This window comes from Echinops telfairi, unplaced genomic scaffold (assembly GCF_000313985.2).
Source record: "Echinops telfairi isolate 266 unplaced genomic scaffold, ASM31398v2 ScPeMD7_31;HRSCAF=116, whole genome shotgun sequence".
Classification (NCBI taxonomy): domain Eukaryota; kingdom Metazoa; phylum Chordata; class Mammalia; order Afrosoricida; family Tenrecidae; genus Echinops; species Echinops telfairi.
Genome location: NW_022103928.1, coordinates 45206889 through 45223595, shown reverse-complemented (window position 1 = coordinate 45223595; position 16707 = coordinate 45206889). Strand labels below are relative to the sequence as shown.

The window sequence follows — 16707 nt, the reverse complement described above, 5'->3', positions numbered from 1 at the left end:
GCCCTCTCCGCAGTTCGCTCTCTCCAATTCGGCGGCCATCCGGGCGGAGATCCAACGCTTCGAGTCTGTGCATCCCAATATCTACGCCATCTACGACCTGATCGAGCGCATCGAGGACTTGGCTCTGCAGAACCAGATCCGGGAGCACGTCATCTCCATCGAGGGTGAGTGGACCCCGGGGCTGCGGGTGCCGGGCACCGTGGGCCGGGCCTGGCCACGCTGGCTCTGTCGGGGTCTCCGCGCGCCCGAGGTCTGGGCCACGCGGCTCGCTCGCTTCCTACCCGGCTGCGCAGCAGAGCCGTTGCGCAGGCTTCGCCATGTCTCCTCCAGGGACACATGGGGGCTGGAGGCTGGCCCTGTGGCAGGGGACACGTTTTTTCTCCTCCGAGTGCTCTCGGAGCCGCAGATGCTGCCAGGGCTGGGGCCAGATCCGGGCAGGCCTATCTGGGCTGGGCGGCCGCGGCGGAGGGGCCTCGGAAGGCTGGGAGGGGACAGCGAGGTAGAGGGCATCGGAGTTGGAGTCCGTTAGTGGACGACCGCTTTTCCGGGCCTAGCCCTGCGCCGCGCCCTCTTGGCGCACACACCCCTGCGCCGCTGCGCCGAGCGGACTGTGGGCCGGGTGTGGCGCGGGCGCCCTCGCCGCAGCCGCGTGGGCGGCCACTCATCGGTCGGCGCCTTCCCCCGAGTCCCGCCTGCGCCCTGCCCACGCCGCTGCTCTCTCCAGAAAGGCGCCTTAAGTTGCTGCAGGCCCGGGCTGCTGGCTCGGATAGACCCCCAGGTCCAAGGCACCCCGGGCACCCGTCCACTAGTGCACTGCCCAGAGAGCGCCCATCTCTGGCCTTGTGGACCCTGGGCTTGCGGCGACGGAGGGGCAGGGGAAGCCGGTGGATGCTGCTTAAGTGCCCCCTCGAAGGCGAGCAGATGGGCTTTGCCCTAGGCCATCTGCGCCCTCCTCCGGCTCTCTATTTGAAGAGGGACACCCACCAGCAGGTGGTGGGTTTGGGCCTTCATGAAAATGCCAGGGAAAGTGCCCGGCCTTTTGGCTGATGACCCCTACCTTTTTGCTTGGAGGGGACTCCTGGGATTAAAGGGCTTGAGGCGCTTAGAAACTTTTGTTGTAATCGGTTGAGGGACTTCCTCTGCTCTGACAACCCTCTTGTCACTTTCTTTTTCAAGACTGAGTTAATTGTGAACTAATTAGGTGGCTGGAAAAAAAAAAACCCACCCAAAACTTATTAGCATGGATCCTTCTTAATCAGTGACCTAAATCACCCTTGTGGCTGGGGACTTGGTGGGGACATTTGTCTGAGGAGGGGAAGGCCTTTTTATTTATTTTTTTCCCTTCCAGGTGAAGAGTGTGTGAGAAATGCCATTCTCTACCATTTTACTGCCCGGTTAGAGGAAGCAAGAGAAATTCTGGGTCATCTTTAAGATAAGACCCCAATCCCTTCTGGTGTGTAGAGATAATGGGGGCAGCCACAGAATGGGGGAGGGACGGACCATTGGCTCTAGAGCCCTTCTGGCGAAAAGAGGCAGGAGATGAGCCCAGGTCTGGTCATAGTCTCGCTTAGGTAGCCCACCTAGCCTCAGCCTAGGAGCTCTCAGGTTGGCTGTCTTCTGCTGGGATGTGAGGGCCCTGGTTCCTGATAGTCACTTGAGTTTTTACTGCCATCGTCCAATGCACTACGACAGACAGAATTTTCCCTTTTGGAGCCTGCCAGCTTCCCCATTGTGGTTTGGAAATACCCCACTGTTCCATCTGCTTAGCTGAAATCCTGGGACCCGATGTCTCCTTGTCAGCAGACCCAGCTACTGCTCACACATCCATTCTCCCTCTCAGCATCCTGGTTTTCTGCTCTTGGCAAGACCTCCCACTTCTTTTTTCCCCCTTCCCCCCGCCTTTTCCCCAGCCTCTCTCCCGGAATGCATCTTTGCCCAGCTCTTCTGCAGTGGGCAGGCTTTAAAAAACTTTCTCCAATCTCTGCCCTGAGCCTTCCTGCAGTAGACCCTCTCTCCATCTGCCAAACCATATTGCTTCTGTACTGCAAAACTAGCATCCCTTTCTTTCTTTGAGGGGCAGGGGCCGCACAAACAGGGTGTCTCCCTGGCTGACGCTGAGCCAGGATGGAACTCCTCCTGTCAGGCAGCTGGGCCCGGGTGGAGGTTATTACATAAATGTGTATGTCACGCTGGATGCTAGGCTTTGCGTCCACTAGAGTCTGAGCTCAGTCATGGGAAGGAAGGGCATTTTCAGAGAGGTGATAAAGCGCCTCTGTCACTCTGGTTAATGTTTTGTCCAGTGATGTCTTTGTCCCAGCCCTAAAGGAGACAAAGGTGCTGTGCTTGTGGATCTTTTTGTGTTAAATTGGGAAAATGATGGGCTCAAGTTAGCCCCGCTGCCCACTCTGACTCTTGCCGGGACATCTGGTCCCGAGAATGCCGAGACACTCTGGCGTTTCTTTGTTTCAGGGCAGGGTTTGAGGGTAGGCTATTTCGAAATGTTTCTGTCCCCTCGAAGGCCAGGGGGAGACAGAAGACTTGTCTACTTGGTTTTGGGGGAATGAAAGAAACACACCAAGCACTAAAGACTGAGCCCTAGAAGGCCCACTCTGTGTGCAGCCTCAGAGCTGGAAGGAGCTGTAGGAGCCATCTTCACTGGTGAGGCCGTCGAGGTTCAGGGCAGGGAGTGATCCAGGAATAGCACGGGGTGTTAGGCAGGACACTGACCGCCGCGCTCCTACCTGCAGCTAGAGGCCAGCCTCTCTGACTGGCTGTGTTTCCTGGCTCTGTCCTAGAAAACCAGGGTTCAGTCCAGATGGAGGGAAAGCTTGGGCGCCGGGCCCAGCAAGCCAGGAGCCTGGAGAAGTTGTGGGGAGAATCCACCCTCCAGAGTCTTGCTGTGGGCCTGCACCTGGGGAGGGTGGGCCTAGCGTTTCCCTAGGAGTGCCAGCCAGAGGCTAAGGTGGAGGTGAACGGGATTAGGCATGTGCACCACCTGGTCACCATTGTGAGCGCGGGGATCCAGGCTGTCAGCTGGATGTCACTGGCACTGTTTCTCCTAGTTTATTTGGCTTACCAGGGAAGTTCTTCTTGGGCACCCCAGTCTGTCTCAGCTGGACTGCTGTTTCACTCGCTGGCTCAGTTTTGCAGGTCTGCTGTGGCATGCTGTCAGGAGAGACCAGTCCCTGAGAGGGACATCATGCTTGGTCAAGGAAATTTGCAGAGAAAAAGAGGAAGGCCCTGGGGATGACACAGTGGCCGAAACAATGGGCTTGAACATGAGAGACACTTGTAAGGGTGGCCCGGGACCAGGCTGTGGGTTCCTCTGTTGTGCATGGGGTTGCTGTGGGTCGGGACCCGCTCGATGGCACCTAACAATAACAACAACACTGCCGACTCTGGTTTGGTAACTTTCTAGAGCAGCGGTTCTCAACCTGGGGGTCAAACGATGCTTTCACAGGGGTCGCCCGATTCATCACAGTAGCAAAATGACAGTGATGAAGTAGCAACGAAAATAACTTTATGGTCGGGGGTCACCACAACGTGAGGAACTGTATGAAAGGGTGGCGGCATGAGGAAGGTTGGGAACCACTGTATCTAACGGGACTAAGGAAAAGAGATGTTTGTTGATTGGTTCACCTCTCGGCGGTGCCGGGCCCACTGAGCACCAGCTCTGAGGGTCCCGGCCCCTCAGCCCAGACCCTCAACCAGGCCGTCTCCTTCGATACAGGTTTCCCTTAGGCCTGCCTGCGTTTGGACATGTGTTTGGCATTCCGTACTTGTCCTCGTGATTTGGTCCTGACAACAGCTTTGTGATGGAGAGAGGGCAAAAGCAGTCCTATCTGTTTGGGACTGGGATGCTCTCTCTCAGCTCATCTGTTCAATCTTCCTGTTCCTCGGTGAGGAGCCCCCACTGGGCTATTTATTACATTCTCACACGTGCTGGTGGCTTGGCGAAGCTACGCATTCCTGAGGCTCCCTTCCTGTGGGACGAGACGGGACGGGATGGGGGCCGGTGGCTGGTTGGTGCCGCCCAGTTGGTGCTGACCCAGTGCACCACAGAATGAAACACTTCCGGTCCTGTGCCATCCTCACAGTTGTTAGGTTTGAGCTCGTCCTTGCAGCCCCTGTGTCCGTCCATCTCATGGGGGGCCTTCCTCCTATTTGCTGCCCCTCCGCTTCACGGAGCACGATGCCCTTCTCCAGGGACTGGCCTCTCTAGACCTGCCCAAAGTAACGGGAGACAAAGTCTCACCACCCTCCATTCTAAGGATCACTGTGGCTGTCTTTCCTCCAAGACAGACTTGCTTGTTCTTTGGGTGGTCCAGGGGCCTTTTATGGTCACAGGGGCCCAGGAATCTGCATTTGTAACTTTCCCTGGCAATCAGCAGGTTTGGGGGCTCAGGGCCTGGTGAGCTTATTTAGGTCGTGTCAGATAGGCATGGTGAAAAAGAGCCTGTCCGTGTGGGTGCGAGCAGTCAGAGAAAGCCACGTTTGTTCCACTTACATCTTCTATTAGCTCCTACTGTGTGGCCCAGTTGCATCTAGCACAGTGTAAGCCAGGAAGGAAGAACAGAAAAAGGGGTGGAGGAAAGAGAAAGAGCAGCAGTGACCCTCGATCCCAGGCTTTGGGTTGGACACCATTCCCCCCCACCTCTCCAGGTATTGCACCCAGGTGGAATGGACCAGCCTATAGGAGGCGCCAGAGGGTGGCTTGGCTAGTGGGAGTTGCAAAACCCAGATGTTAAGGAAACCGGGAAAGGTTAGCAGTTTGGTAAGACTTGTCAAGACCTCTTTCCTTGAAAGTCAAAGAAGAGAGATGGGTAGGATGCCCCCGGTTTGGCCACAGAGGAGTCAACAAGATGGAACGCCGCCTCCCCCCACTCTGGCTAATTGACCGAGTGCCATCTCTCTGCCTACAGAAGATACGTGAATAAAACTCTTTGCTCTAAAGTAAGGAGCCCTGTCAGTGCTGTAGGTTAAGTATTGGGCCGCTAACCAAAAGGTGGTCAGTTCAAACCCCCCAGCAGCTCCTTGGGAAAAAGATGAGGTTATCTGCGCCTTTAGGGACACTATGAGTCAGAATCAATTCTGGAAGTGGAGGGTTCGTTCTTAATATCTGCCCACCTTCTATCACGTACTTTTCTCTCTCTCTCTTCATTCAAGTGTGTGTGTTAGCGGAGGGAGCAGGCCTGTGTAGGCAGTGAGGCAGGAAAGTCTAGGGTGGTGTTCAGGGAATAAGTTGGTCTGTGTGACTGGAGAATTCACACACATACACACACACACACACACAGGTAGCAAGTGGAGGTGGCAGGCAGGGCCCCGGGTTAAGGTTTTTTTTACGCTTTGCCTTGTTTATATGTTTACACCTTTCCACGTTCCATACAAAAGCATGATGTAGTCCACCCTGCAGGAGGTGGGTGTCGGGGAGAGTTTGATCAGGAGCGAGGCCTCTGGTTGTATGTGGCACACATGCTGGGGTTGCAGTGTGCAGGGGGCTTGGGGGGAGACCAGGCAGGAAGCCTCAGTCGGGACTGGCCTAGAGGGGAGACATCAGAGGCTGATTTGCGGGTGGGGAGAAGGCAGGTTGGTGAGCTCTTGGTGGCCCGGTGTCAGTGGTCAGGAAGAAGGTGGAGGGGAAGAAGGTGCCTCTGTCCGAAAAGCAAGGAAGGATTGGGGGAGCTGAGTTTGAGTGAGATGGGTCCACTAGGATCTCCTGAACACCCACCTCTGAGCTTTTGGCTTACCCTCCTCGTTCTAATACTTGGCTGACAAGGGGCAGGTGATTTTTGGAGCATGGAGCCAAACCTTGGGTTATGGAGTTGGGAAAGGGAGGGGATCCACTTTCAGGATACAGTGCCGAGAGTGGGACTGAATTCTGCATTTCCAGCAGGGCTGTCTGCTGCAGGCTGTATGGAACCTTTTGCAGCCATCCTAGCCACCACTGACTTGTCGCACAGGCTTTTTGGTGAGGTGTGCCGATATCACCGGGAGTGTCATGAGGCCACATGGAGGGGCAGTACCAGGGGTTTCACCTGGTCTTCCAACTCCAGGTCTGGAGTTTTCCCCAAATAACCTCTATGGGCCAGCTTGGAAGCTCCCACACTCTCGGGAGGTGCTTCTAAGGAAAGGTGCTTTCTGAAATCCACACTCACGATTAACTTTTGAAAACGTAGAGGATGTGAGTGGCTAACCCCTTATTAAGAGTGGATTAGGAGTCCTCATCCCTGCTGTCATTTTCTTCTGGATGTTTTGACTCTCCAGTTGAAGGATGGCTACCTGAGGTGTCCCTCCCTTCCACGATGCTTGCTCAAGGAAGAATGGTTTTGGGGAAACTTGAATCTATGCATAAGTGACAACAGTGAATAGGATGCAAAAAGAGAAGTGTCTACCATCCTTTCTCTGGCTAGAAGTCTGGCGTCCATTCTTCTGAACTTTTTTCCACTTGACGCAGTGGTTAAGCACTGGGCTGCCAACCACAAGGTCAGAGGTTCAAATACACCAGCTGTTCTGTGGGAGAAGTACGAGGCTGTCTGCTCAGGTAAAGATTTACCGGCTCTTAAACTCAAAGGAGCGTTCTGCTCTGACCTGACCTCTAGGGTCCCTGTGAGTGCAATTGACTCAGTGCAGTGGGTTTCCAGGCAGACTCCACACTGCCCTCTGCGTTGCTGTGACGTTGCAGTGTTTCACCGCAGAGGTCTGGTTTTTGGGGGAAGCCCTATAGCAGTTTCTCTTTTGGTTTTTAACTTTACCTTTTGAAGGGAGCCAGAGGCTAGACCTCCAGGAGGCACTGTGTTCGTTCGCGTATTTGGTGGCTCTCTGGGACTGGGAATCAAGGTACCTGCTCTGCCACTGTCGGTGAGACCTCATGCAAGTCACCCAGTGCTTGGTGCCTGGCTTCCTGCTATTGGATCGGGTTGTCTATGTGATGCGAGTTGTGACCACCCAGAGAAGTACTTGAAATCTGAATCGCAGCTCTCTGGCCATGGGTCCTGTTGAGCCAGAGTCTCTCCGCCACACTAGGCATGGCAAGTATCGAGCTGCCTGCTTTAGTGCAGCACTTTGAGATGTATTACTTCAGAGCTCTCAAGGAGCTAATAACTGGAAGATTGTGGGCATAGGCAAGCCTTTTTGTGCCTCAGTTTCTTCATCTGACATTGAAGGGTGTAAGCAGAGCCTGGCTCACAGGCTTGTTCTGGGCATGCAATGCCCTTACGTATGCAGTGTGCTCAGAACAGTCAGGGTCTGGCGCATGGTGAGACATGTATCCAAAGGCCTTGTAAGAGATTCTCTTGAAGGGTGCCTATTTATTATGCACATCCTTGTACACGCGTCTTTGTACACTTGTCTGATTATTTCCCCTGAACGAATCCCCAGAAGACAGTTTGCAGGAGTGTCAGGCATGTACTGTTCTAAGATCTCGCTCTTTACTGCCATCTGACCTTCTAGAAGGGGACAGGAAAGGTTGCTCCTTCCCCCTCCGATCTGATCACCACCCCTCACCCCGATTCAGTATGACTGATATATATCACCTTCCATTGTTGCTTAACTTTGTGTTTTCTTGATGACTGGGAAGAGTCACTGTTTACCCATTGTTTGATCATGAGTATGTTTAAGAATTCTATTCATTTTCCACTTGGCTTATTACCCTTACTTAGTTTGAGAAAAACGTATCCCTTGATACCCGTTTCTTCAAAATAGTTTGTGGAAATCGGGTGGTGTCCTGGTCTCTCCGTTGGCTCTGGCTGAACTGAGGCAGCTGTCATCTTGGTGGAAGGGAACCAGGATGGGGTGTGTGTGTGTGTGTGTGTGTGTGTGTGTGTGTGTGTAAGGGAACCAGGATGGGGTGTGTGTGTGTGTCCCCGTGGTTCCCACTGGGGAGCCTTCTTATGTTTTGTTTTGGCCTCTCTGTAGTGTTTACATCCCCCCTCTTTCTCTCCCGTCATCATCCTTCTCTTCTGTTGGTGCACGCCTACAGCAATTTCTTTTTGGCATTTGTTTGTTTGTTGAGGGGGATGCAGTATAGGCAGGGAGCCCCAGCTCCTGGACCCGGCTTCTTGCCGCCTCCGCCCTTGGTCGGTGTGAGTGTGGTGGGAGCTTGAGAGGTCAGCCCCTTGAGGACTCCTCCTTCCTCTGCGCCCCAAGGAGCCCCAACCCCTGCCTCTTGCTTCTCGTCCTGGGAGGGGCTGAGCTCACCGCACCTTACAAGAGCCAGTTGCTAACTTTGCTCCAAAGCTCCCTCTGCTTGGTAATTGCCGCTGCAGTGTTCTGCAGCGACTGTGCCACATGGTGGGAGGAGGCCTGGGCTTGGTCCCTCCTCTGCTGGAGCCGCTCCAGACGGGTCGTCACATCACCACCAGCACGCTCACTGTTTCCCATGTCCCATCCTGGCAGTGGCGCTCAGCATAGGCTGCTTCTGGAGTATGTTTGTTACCTTCACTGATGAGAAGGCACGTATGGTAAGTCACAGGAAGAAATGTGTGAACAGGCAAGTGGTCTTGGGAAGCACATGGCATGGAGAAAGCTCCCCTTGGCTAACAGACCTGGATTCGCATCCTTGTTTTGTATGGCTTAGGGAGACTGGCGGTGGCCACGGGACAGGACACTGTCTCAGTTGTGGGGTGGGGAGACCAGACTGGCTGCAGAGACTAGCGCCCAGGAAGGACACTCTAGTGCTTACTGCAGCACTGGTCCACAAGCTGGAAGAGCCTCGAAGCTTCTGGGCTCCTGATGCCTGCAGGACCTCTCCTTCAGCCCGCCGCCATGCCACCTTCCTGTCATCCTGCTGGGATGAGAGCAGTTGGAATCTCAGTCTCCTGATCCTGTTTTTCCACGTGGGGGGAGATGTGGTCCTGCTGGCCTGTGTCCTCTCATCCCTTCCTGGAGTCCCAGCTCTACTAGCTAGGACTTGGACATGAATTTCCCCTCGGCTCGGACCCCAGCTGCCTCTAAGATGTTTAGGGAGAGGTCCCACTTACTGAGTCCGTTCCCTGCCCAGCCCCTCTCTGTGAGGCCATAAGGCTTAGAACAGTGGTTCTCAACCTTCCTAATGCCACGACCCTTTCACACAGTTCATCGTGTTGTGGTGACCTCCCAACCATAAAATTATTATTTTTAATTTTTTATCTTTTTAAAAATCATTTTATTGGGGGCTCATACTACTCTTATCACAATCCATACATACATCCATTGCGTCAAGCACATTTGTACATTTGTTGCTATCATTCTCAAATCATTTACTTTCTACTTGAGCCCTTGGTATCAGCTCCTCATTTTTCCCCTCCCTTCCCTCCTCCCCCATAAAATTATTTTCGTTGCTATTTCATAACTGTCATTTTGCTACTCCCAAAGGGGTCGAGACCCACAGGTTGAGAACTGCTGGCATAAAACAACCTCACACGTAGGAGTCTTCACTTATAGGAGGGGGAGGTCTCAGAGAGGCCAGTCAGCAGCCACTAAGCCACGCTGGGCTTGTAGCCCAACTGTCCAGCTTCCAAGGTCCAGCCCTGCCAGCCTCGAGACTGGTGCCCTCACCAGCTGCTGCACGGGAGTAGATGCACACTGCCTGTCCATGCCTCCCTCACCCCTGCTGCCCCAGCCTGGCACAGGGCACCCATCCGGTGGCCCTAGAAAGCCAGTCTTGTTCGATTCCTGCCCTGGGCTTTCGGCAGTTGGGCTTCTCCTTGTCTGTCTCTTGTCCTGGGTGGTGGTCTGTGTGAATGCCGAGCCCGTGCAGGCAGGGTGGTCCCTGAGTTCCATGGGGGGGCCTGCTCTATAAGTGCTAACTGTCCCAGGAGCTGTTTCAGACAGAGGCTGGCTGTTGGCACGCCCACTGACTGCACTTGGTCACAGCCAGCCATCACCTGCGCGGGGGGTGGGTGGTGTTGCAGCCCAAAGGCAGGGCCTTTAGAACCCTCTAGCCGCTCATCCAAGTGTCTACCCAGCCTGCTGCCCAGTTCTGGAGGCTGCATGGGACCAGGTGTGGGTTCTGGGTGTGACAAGGAAAGTTGATGGGGTTGCCATGCCCCTCTCAGACCAATAGAGGCCTCGCTGGGGTGCTCAGGTAACACCGAGAGCTGTCCTTCCTGCTGGCCAGCCAGGGCGCTTGGGTGGGGAGGTGCTTGGGAAGCAGGCCTGCACCAGACCACCCCAGCTGCGACCCTGGAGGGGAAGAGACCCCTTCTGGAGGGTACAGAAGTCTTCTTCCTGAGGTGTGGTCTCTTGTAACTCACCCGGGGCCTTCTTGTCTGACTGGTGTGTTTCGACAGTTGCTTGGAGCACCCTGTTGGACTCAGGCCAAGCTGCCGACCCTGGAACAAAGACCGTATGTCCAGGAGTACTCCTCTGGGGACCCTGAGGGGTCAGAGCTGGGACAGGGTTTCGGGTTCAGGTGCTTCATGCACAAAAAACACGGATCCCTGATTTCGAAGCGCATGGTTTAGACAGGCAACATGTTCCAGGCCTTCCCCACAAACCAGGCCCCTCAGTGACCTGTGTGGTAAGAACCGCACCTGAGAGGTAAGAAAGGAGGATGGCGGGATGATGTCCGCTACTGGCAAAGTCGCAGTGGGGAGGGGGCATGTGGCCTTGCGTGTTCTGGCCATGTCCTGGCTCATGAGCTGGAGCAGAGGGCGGGGCGGGGCGTAACCTCTGCAGCGTATGGAAGTGGCCCGCTTGAGGGGAGACAGCTGTGGTCAGGGAGGTCCTTGGCTTTCTTTGGCAGGAGTGCTCCCGCTCCTGGCTGGGGCAGCCCCGCCCTCCCTCCCTCTCTGTGGGGTGGGGACCCTGGTGTAGTTGGGTGGTGAGCTCATTGGAGTCCAGCTCAGAGAACACCGTGTTATCCTACTAGAAAGAGAGCCAGGACGGCCATCCCTGCCTCTCAGCTCAGTGCTCCTCAACCTTCCTAACGCCACGACCCTTTCAGACAGTTCCTCTTGTTGTGGTGACCCCCACCCCCCACATAAAATGATTTTCACTGCTACTTCATCACTGCCATTTTGCTACGGTTATGAATCGGTATGTAAATATCTGGTATGCAGGATGTATTTTCATTGTTACAAATTGACCTTAATTAAAGCGTAGTGATTCATCACAAAAACAATATGTCATTATCTATTGTGAACTATTTATTTCTAATGACAAATAAATGGAATTTTGTCTTGAAGCTTGGTGTAGCCTGGGTAACAGTCGACACCGGGTGCTCGTATGTGGGCGAATCTGCATGTGGAGACGGATAGAGAAGCAGTGTCTCAGTTCCTAAGACCATCAAAAATATGTGTTTTTCGATGGTCTTAGGTGACCCCTGTTCGGCACCCCCCCCCCCCCCAAAGGGGTTGCGACCCACCAGCTGAGACTCCTTTCTTAGGTAGAGACAGGTATCCCTGGACCCTTGCGCGCATCCTGAGACCAGGAGATTTTTTCCATGGAGTGGCACTCTCAAACCTGCCTTTCCCAGGGTGCTACCAGCACTTAGTCAAAGGTCAAACGTCCTTCCTCCGCCCTGACCTCAGTGTCATAGCACCCTCAGAGTAGCAGCATGCAGGGGGGACCGCGGAGTGCCGGCCACCCTGCGCTGAGTCACATTGCTCCGGTACCAAGAAGGCTTGCGGGTGTTGAAATCAAAGCACTTGTCTCCTGACAATCATAGGAGCACATGGCGGAGAGCAAGAGTCAGTCTTTCCCACGGGCCCAGAGTCGAAGGGTCACCGAGAAGAGAGTGTGGGACGTAAGGCTGCCTGTAGGAAGTATGGAAGTTGGCCCCGCGAGGCAGCTCCTGGCTGGAGGAGTCTCATTGTGGAAGTCGCCGTTGTCATGTGTTTTAAACTAGTGGAACGTGCCACGCTGGTCTGTGCTTGAATGTATAAGGAGGGGCTTCAAAGAGTTCATGGGGCTCTTCCAGTCCTTGTCATTTTGCTTTCTCCGCACATTTTTAGAAGCCCCCTTGTCCACCTATGAGTGCACTTGCCAGGATCATATGGTAATTTTGTTTTGTTTTTAAACACCCCCAAAGTGTTCTTGTAGCCCACCAGCGGTGACGCCGGTCCCTGTTTCTCCAACTCCCTGTGGACGCCTGGAGTTCCCCACTTTTAAGCTGTAGTCGTCCTCCTGGGGGTGAGGTGGCACCCCCTTGTTTACGTAACTTCACTAATGACCACGTTCTGCCAGTGCTCTTCAGCCGTTTGTGTTTATTCCTTCTTTGATGAAAGTCCTTTGCTTCTCTTTTATTGTTTGCCTATTTGTGAAGTTCCAGGAGTTTACTGTCCAGCCTATAGATGAAACAAACCCTTAGCAGATACATGGTTTCCCCTCTAAATTTTCCCAACCCCACTTCACTTGTGATAAAATTCTTTCATGACCAAAGTTTTTAAATTAAATAAAATTAAAAAAATATATATATATATAGTTGAAAATATGCACAACAAAACATATACCAACTCAACCGTGTCTGCATGTACCATTTAGTGACATTAGGTACATTTTTGTCAGTTCACTCACTTTCTGAGTTGTTCCTTATTAACATAAACATAAACTACTCCTGGAGCTCCCCAGTGTGGTTTCTGCCTTTTAACTTGCCGCTGTGAATTTGACCCCATCTGGCTCAAGGCATCCTTCACTGTTACGCCAAACTGCGGTTGGGTTTTAAGATTCCTTTAGGGGATATTTTGGGCTTAAAACTGGATGATCCCAGGGCAGTAGTTTCAGGGATTCATCCACATTCCCTGCGTCCGTGAGGATTTGAAGTCTTTTCTACACATTACCCCTTTTCATCAGGATGCTTCTACGGACTCGTTGGTCACTGTTCAGTCCTGGTAGCTGAGTACCACCCAGTTCTTTGGGTCTGATGACAGAGGAAGCAGCTGTTCACAGAGGCAGGACTACATATTCCGTATCAGTCTCCTTCCTCCTATGTGCTCCAGGTGACTGGAGATAAAGTGTGCCTTGGATGGCCCCGTGCGAGCTTTGAAGACTCTAGGCACGATGCAACTAACTGGAAGATGGAACAGAAGCACTAAATCCGTGTATTATTATTGCCACATGAAACAGTAACCCTAAACCTCCAAACCAAGGTATTCCATTATATATAAGCAGTCTCAGTGCCTACTCTTTTTTTGTGTGTGGGGGCGGGCAGGAGGGACATTGTAAATCTATCTGTGATCGTCAACACATACTGACTGTACACAAGTAAATTCATGTTTCCCTGCCTGTGTTGCTGACTGGCCACATTAGCTCGTGTTTGCTTATGTTGTTAGGAGCATTGAGTCATTCCGACTCATAGCGGCCATATGCACGACGGGAAGAAAAACTGCACGGTCCCGCACCGTCCTCACGATTGTTCCTATGCCTGAGCTCCTTTTTGCAGCCACTCTGCCCATCCATCTCAATAAGGGGCTCCCTCTTTCTCACTGCTCTTCCACTTTACCGAGCATGATGTTCTTCTCTGCTGACAACATGCTCAAAGTATGTGTGACGAAGTCTTGCCATCCTTGCCTCTAAGGAGCCCTCTGGCCTTACTTCTTCCAAGACAGATCGGTTTGTCCTTTTAGCTGTCCATGGTGCTTTCAACATTCTTCTCCAGCACCGCAATTCATACGCATCGATCCTTCTTCAGTCTTCCTCATTCAGCGTCCAACTTTCACATGCATCTGAAGCAATGGAAACACCATGGCTTGGGTCAGGTGCACCTTAGTCCTCAAAGTAACCTCCTTGCTTTTCAATACAGTGTCTTTTGATCTCTTGGCTGCTGCTTCCAGGAGCATTAACTGAGATCCGAGCAAGACAAAACCCTTGACAACTTCAACCTCTTCATTTTTCATGGTGTTACCTGTTGGTCCAGGTGTGAGGCTTTTGGCCTTCTTTCCATCCATACCAAAGGCTACAGTCCTTGATCATCATCAAGTGCTTCAAGTCCTCCTCACTTTCGGCGAGCAAGGTTGTGTCACCTGCATACCGAAGGTGCCTCCAATCCTGATGCCATAGCATCACATAAACCAGTGTCTTTGATTTGCTCGGGATACAGATTGAACAAGGACGGTTTTCCTGATTTTAAACCAGGCAGTATTCTCTTGATCTGTTTGTACTACTGCCTCTTGATCCATGTACAAGATCCTCATGAGCCCAATGAAGAGTTCTGAATTCCCATTCTTCTCAGGCTTTGTTTATTATGGTGCACACAGTCTAATGCCATTGCATAGTCAATAAAACACAAGCATACATCTTTCTTGTACTCTCTGCTTCCATCCACGATCCCTCTGACATCAGCAGTGATGTCCCTTGCTCCATGTCCTCTTCTGAATCGGGCCTGAGCCTCTGGAAGTTCCCCGTCAAAGTACTGGGTGATCTTCAGCAAAATTTGCTTGCATGTGATATTAATGATAATTGTTCTGTAGTTTGAGCATTGTGTTGGGTCACCTTTCTCTGGAATGGCCACAGATATGAATCTCTCTTCCAGCCAGTTGGCCAAATAGCTATCTTCCAAATAGACATAGATAAGTGAGCTCCCAGTGCTGGATCAGCTTGCTGAAGCATTTCAGATGGCATTCCATCAGTTCCTGGAGCCTTGTTTTTGACAAATGCGTTCAGTACAGTTTGAACTTCTTTCTTCAGCACCATTGGTTCTTGTTCATATGCTACCTCCTGAAGTGGTGGAATGTGGACTAGTTCTTTTTGGTACAGTGACTCTGTGGATTCTTTCCGTCTTCTCTCATTTGGGTATAGAGAAACAAAACCGTAAGGATGAATTTTCAAAAATTGACTCTTAAGACACTAGTAATTCTGCCTCCATCACTACTGATAGCTTTGCCTCCATTAGTAAAGAGGGCATTGCTAATCCATGACATATGGTGGCAATATCAATATGTAAAATGTCGCAACCCGGAGATCACATATTGATGGAAAGCGAGGCTGTAGGTGATCATCTAAGTAATACTTTCTGCAGTTTCGTCAGGATGAGAAGTAGAGGGAAACCAGTAGATTGGCCTACTTAACATGGTAAAGGAAAGAGATGAGCTTCAGGGGTTCAGTTATAGCTCAGGTACTAGATTAAAGACCTCAAAGTTCCCACTTGTGCCCTGAAAGAAAGCCTTACATCTTGTAACAGATCTGATATTCCTGGAAACCAAACCCAGTCTTATCATAAAATTGACTGAATTATAATACCATCTGAATTCCCAAGCTTGCCATGGAGTCTGGTGTTAAAGTGAGGGCATTGATTTGGAAGAAATTGAAGCTGGAAACTTGGGATGGGGCCATATGGACAGCTAACCAACTAAATCCCACTGAATCACTTCAGCCAACAGCGTTACCCTTCCATCTGAACCGATTTCTCCATCACTGCCCACTAATCCATTATCAGTAAAACCCTGACCTCTTCTACCCATGTTTGATGAGATTAACCCTCCTGTGCACGTTGATCTGGCATCCGGAGCATCTCCTGCAGCAGGTGCGTTACCATACATAGCTGAATGTTCTCAGGACACCCTCACCACCCATTATTGCTTCTAGACCTATGACTAGACTCTGTGGGAGACTTCGAGATCAGGAGAATAGCAGTGTAATTTGAATCAACTGGAATAGAATTGATCGCCCCTCAATTCCCAGACTTGAGCCCATTTATAAACTCCCAGCCCTACGTCCCCTCCACACTCACAACAATTTATACTGTTAGTCTTTCTCCTAGCTTTTCCCAAAGGAGTATTCCGCCCTTTACAAGAGTTCATCGGGAAAAAGGAAATAAACATTGTGGGGATAACTGGACATTGGCCCTAAATTGACACCAATTCCACAAGACTTCAAAAGTTATTGTAGCCCACCAGTTAGAGTGGGGCACATGGAGGTCAAATTCATAATGGAGACTTAGCTCAAGTGTCTCAAGGTGCGTCGAGTGGCTCCTTGAGCTCGTCCGTGGGGACCCTCCTGTTCCAGATGGCTTCCGTGGTGTCTTCATACTCGGCAACTGGTGAGACCCTCTGGTGGAATCCCTGGCATGAGGAATGAGGTTCCTTATGGCAGGAAAAGCCAAGTGGAAGCCCTGAGGACGTCCTCTACCTAGGAGACTGGTAACCGGAAGGAATGCCACCCTCCCGGAGGGATGGCAGAGATTAGACCCACAGTCAGGGTTTGAAGGATGCAGGAGTGGTAATTCCCACCACATCCCCATTTAGCTTAGACTTACGTGGCCTGTGCACAAAACAGGTGACTCTTGGAGAATGACTTACCCAAGTGGTGACTCCAGTTGCAGCTGCTGTTCCAGTTATGGTTTGACTACTTGAGCAAATTAATATTTCTCCTGGCAGCTGGCATGCAGACACTGATCTGACCAATGCTTAAACACTTCTGGGGAATAGAAGAAATGATACTTTTTCAAAGTTAACAACTGTCTTGAGTCAAATAAGAGTGAAAGGAACATATTAAATCCTTTGGGACACGAGAAAAGCAGTCCTTAGAGGGCAGCTTAGAGCAATAACTGAACACATCAACAATGAAGAGAGAGCCAAGACCAGTACCGTTAACCCCACATCTTCAACCAAAAGAGCAGCAAAATAAGGTGACAGTCACTTAGGGGGGTGGCACAGACTGGGTCAGAAATGAATGAAACCGAAAATAAAGCAACAACAACAAAACCACAATGGAGCCACCAATAATCGATGCTGGTTCTTTGAAAAGATAGATAAAATCAACAAAGCAGTTCCTGGAGGGATCCGCCTCCCT

General features: G+C 51.7%; 1 protein-coding gene across 1 annotated transcript in view; it reads left to right on the top strand.

Annotated features, from left to right (window-relative positions):
* The window catches only part of AGAP3 (ArfGAP with GTPase domain, ankyrin repeat and PH domain 3), a 79086-nt gene that overhangs the window by 5927 nt on the left and 56452 nt on the right, over window positions 1-16707 (top strand). Inside the window, exon 2 of the mRNA XM_045290149.1 lies at window positions 6-164. Coding sequence (XP_045146084.1) covers window positions 6-164 — 159 coding nt within the window. The remainder of the gene's footprint in view (window positions 1-5; window positions 165-16707) is intronic.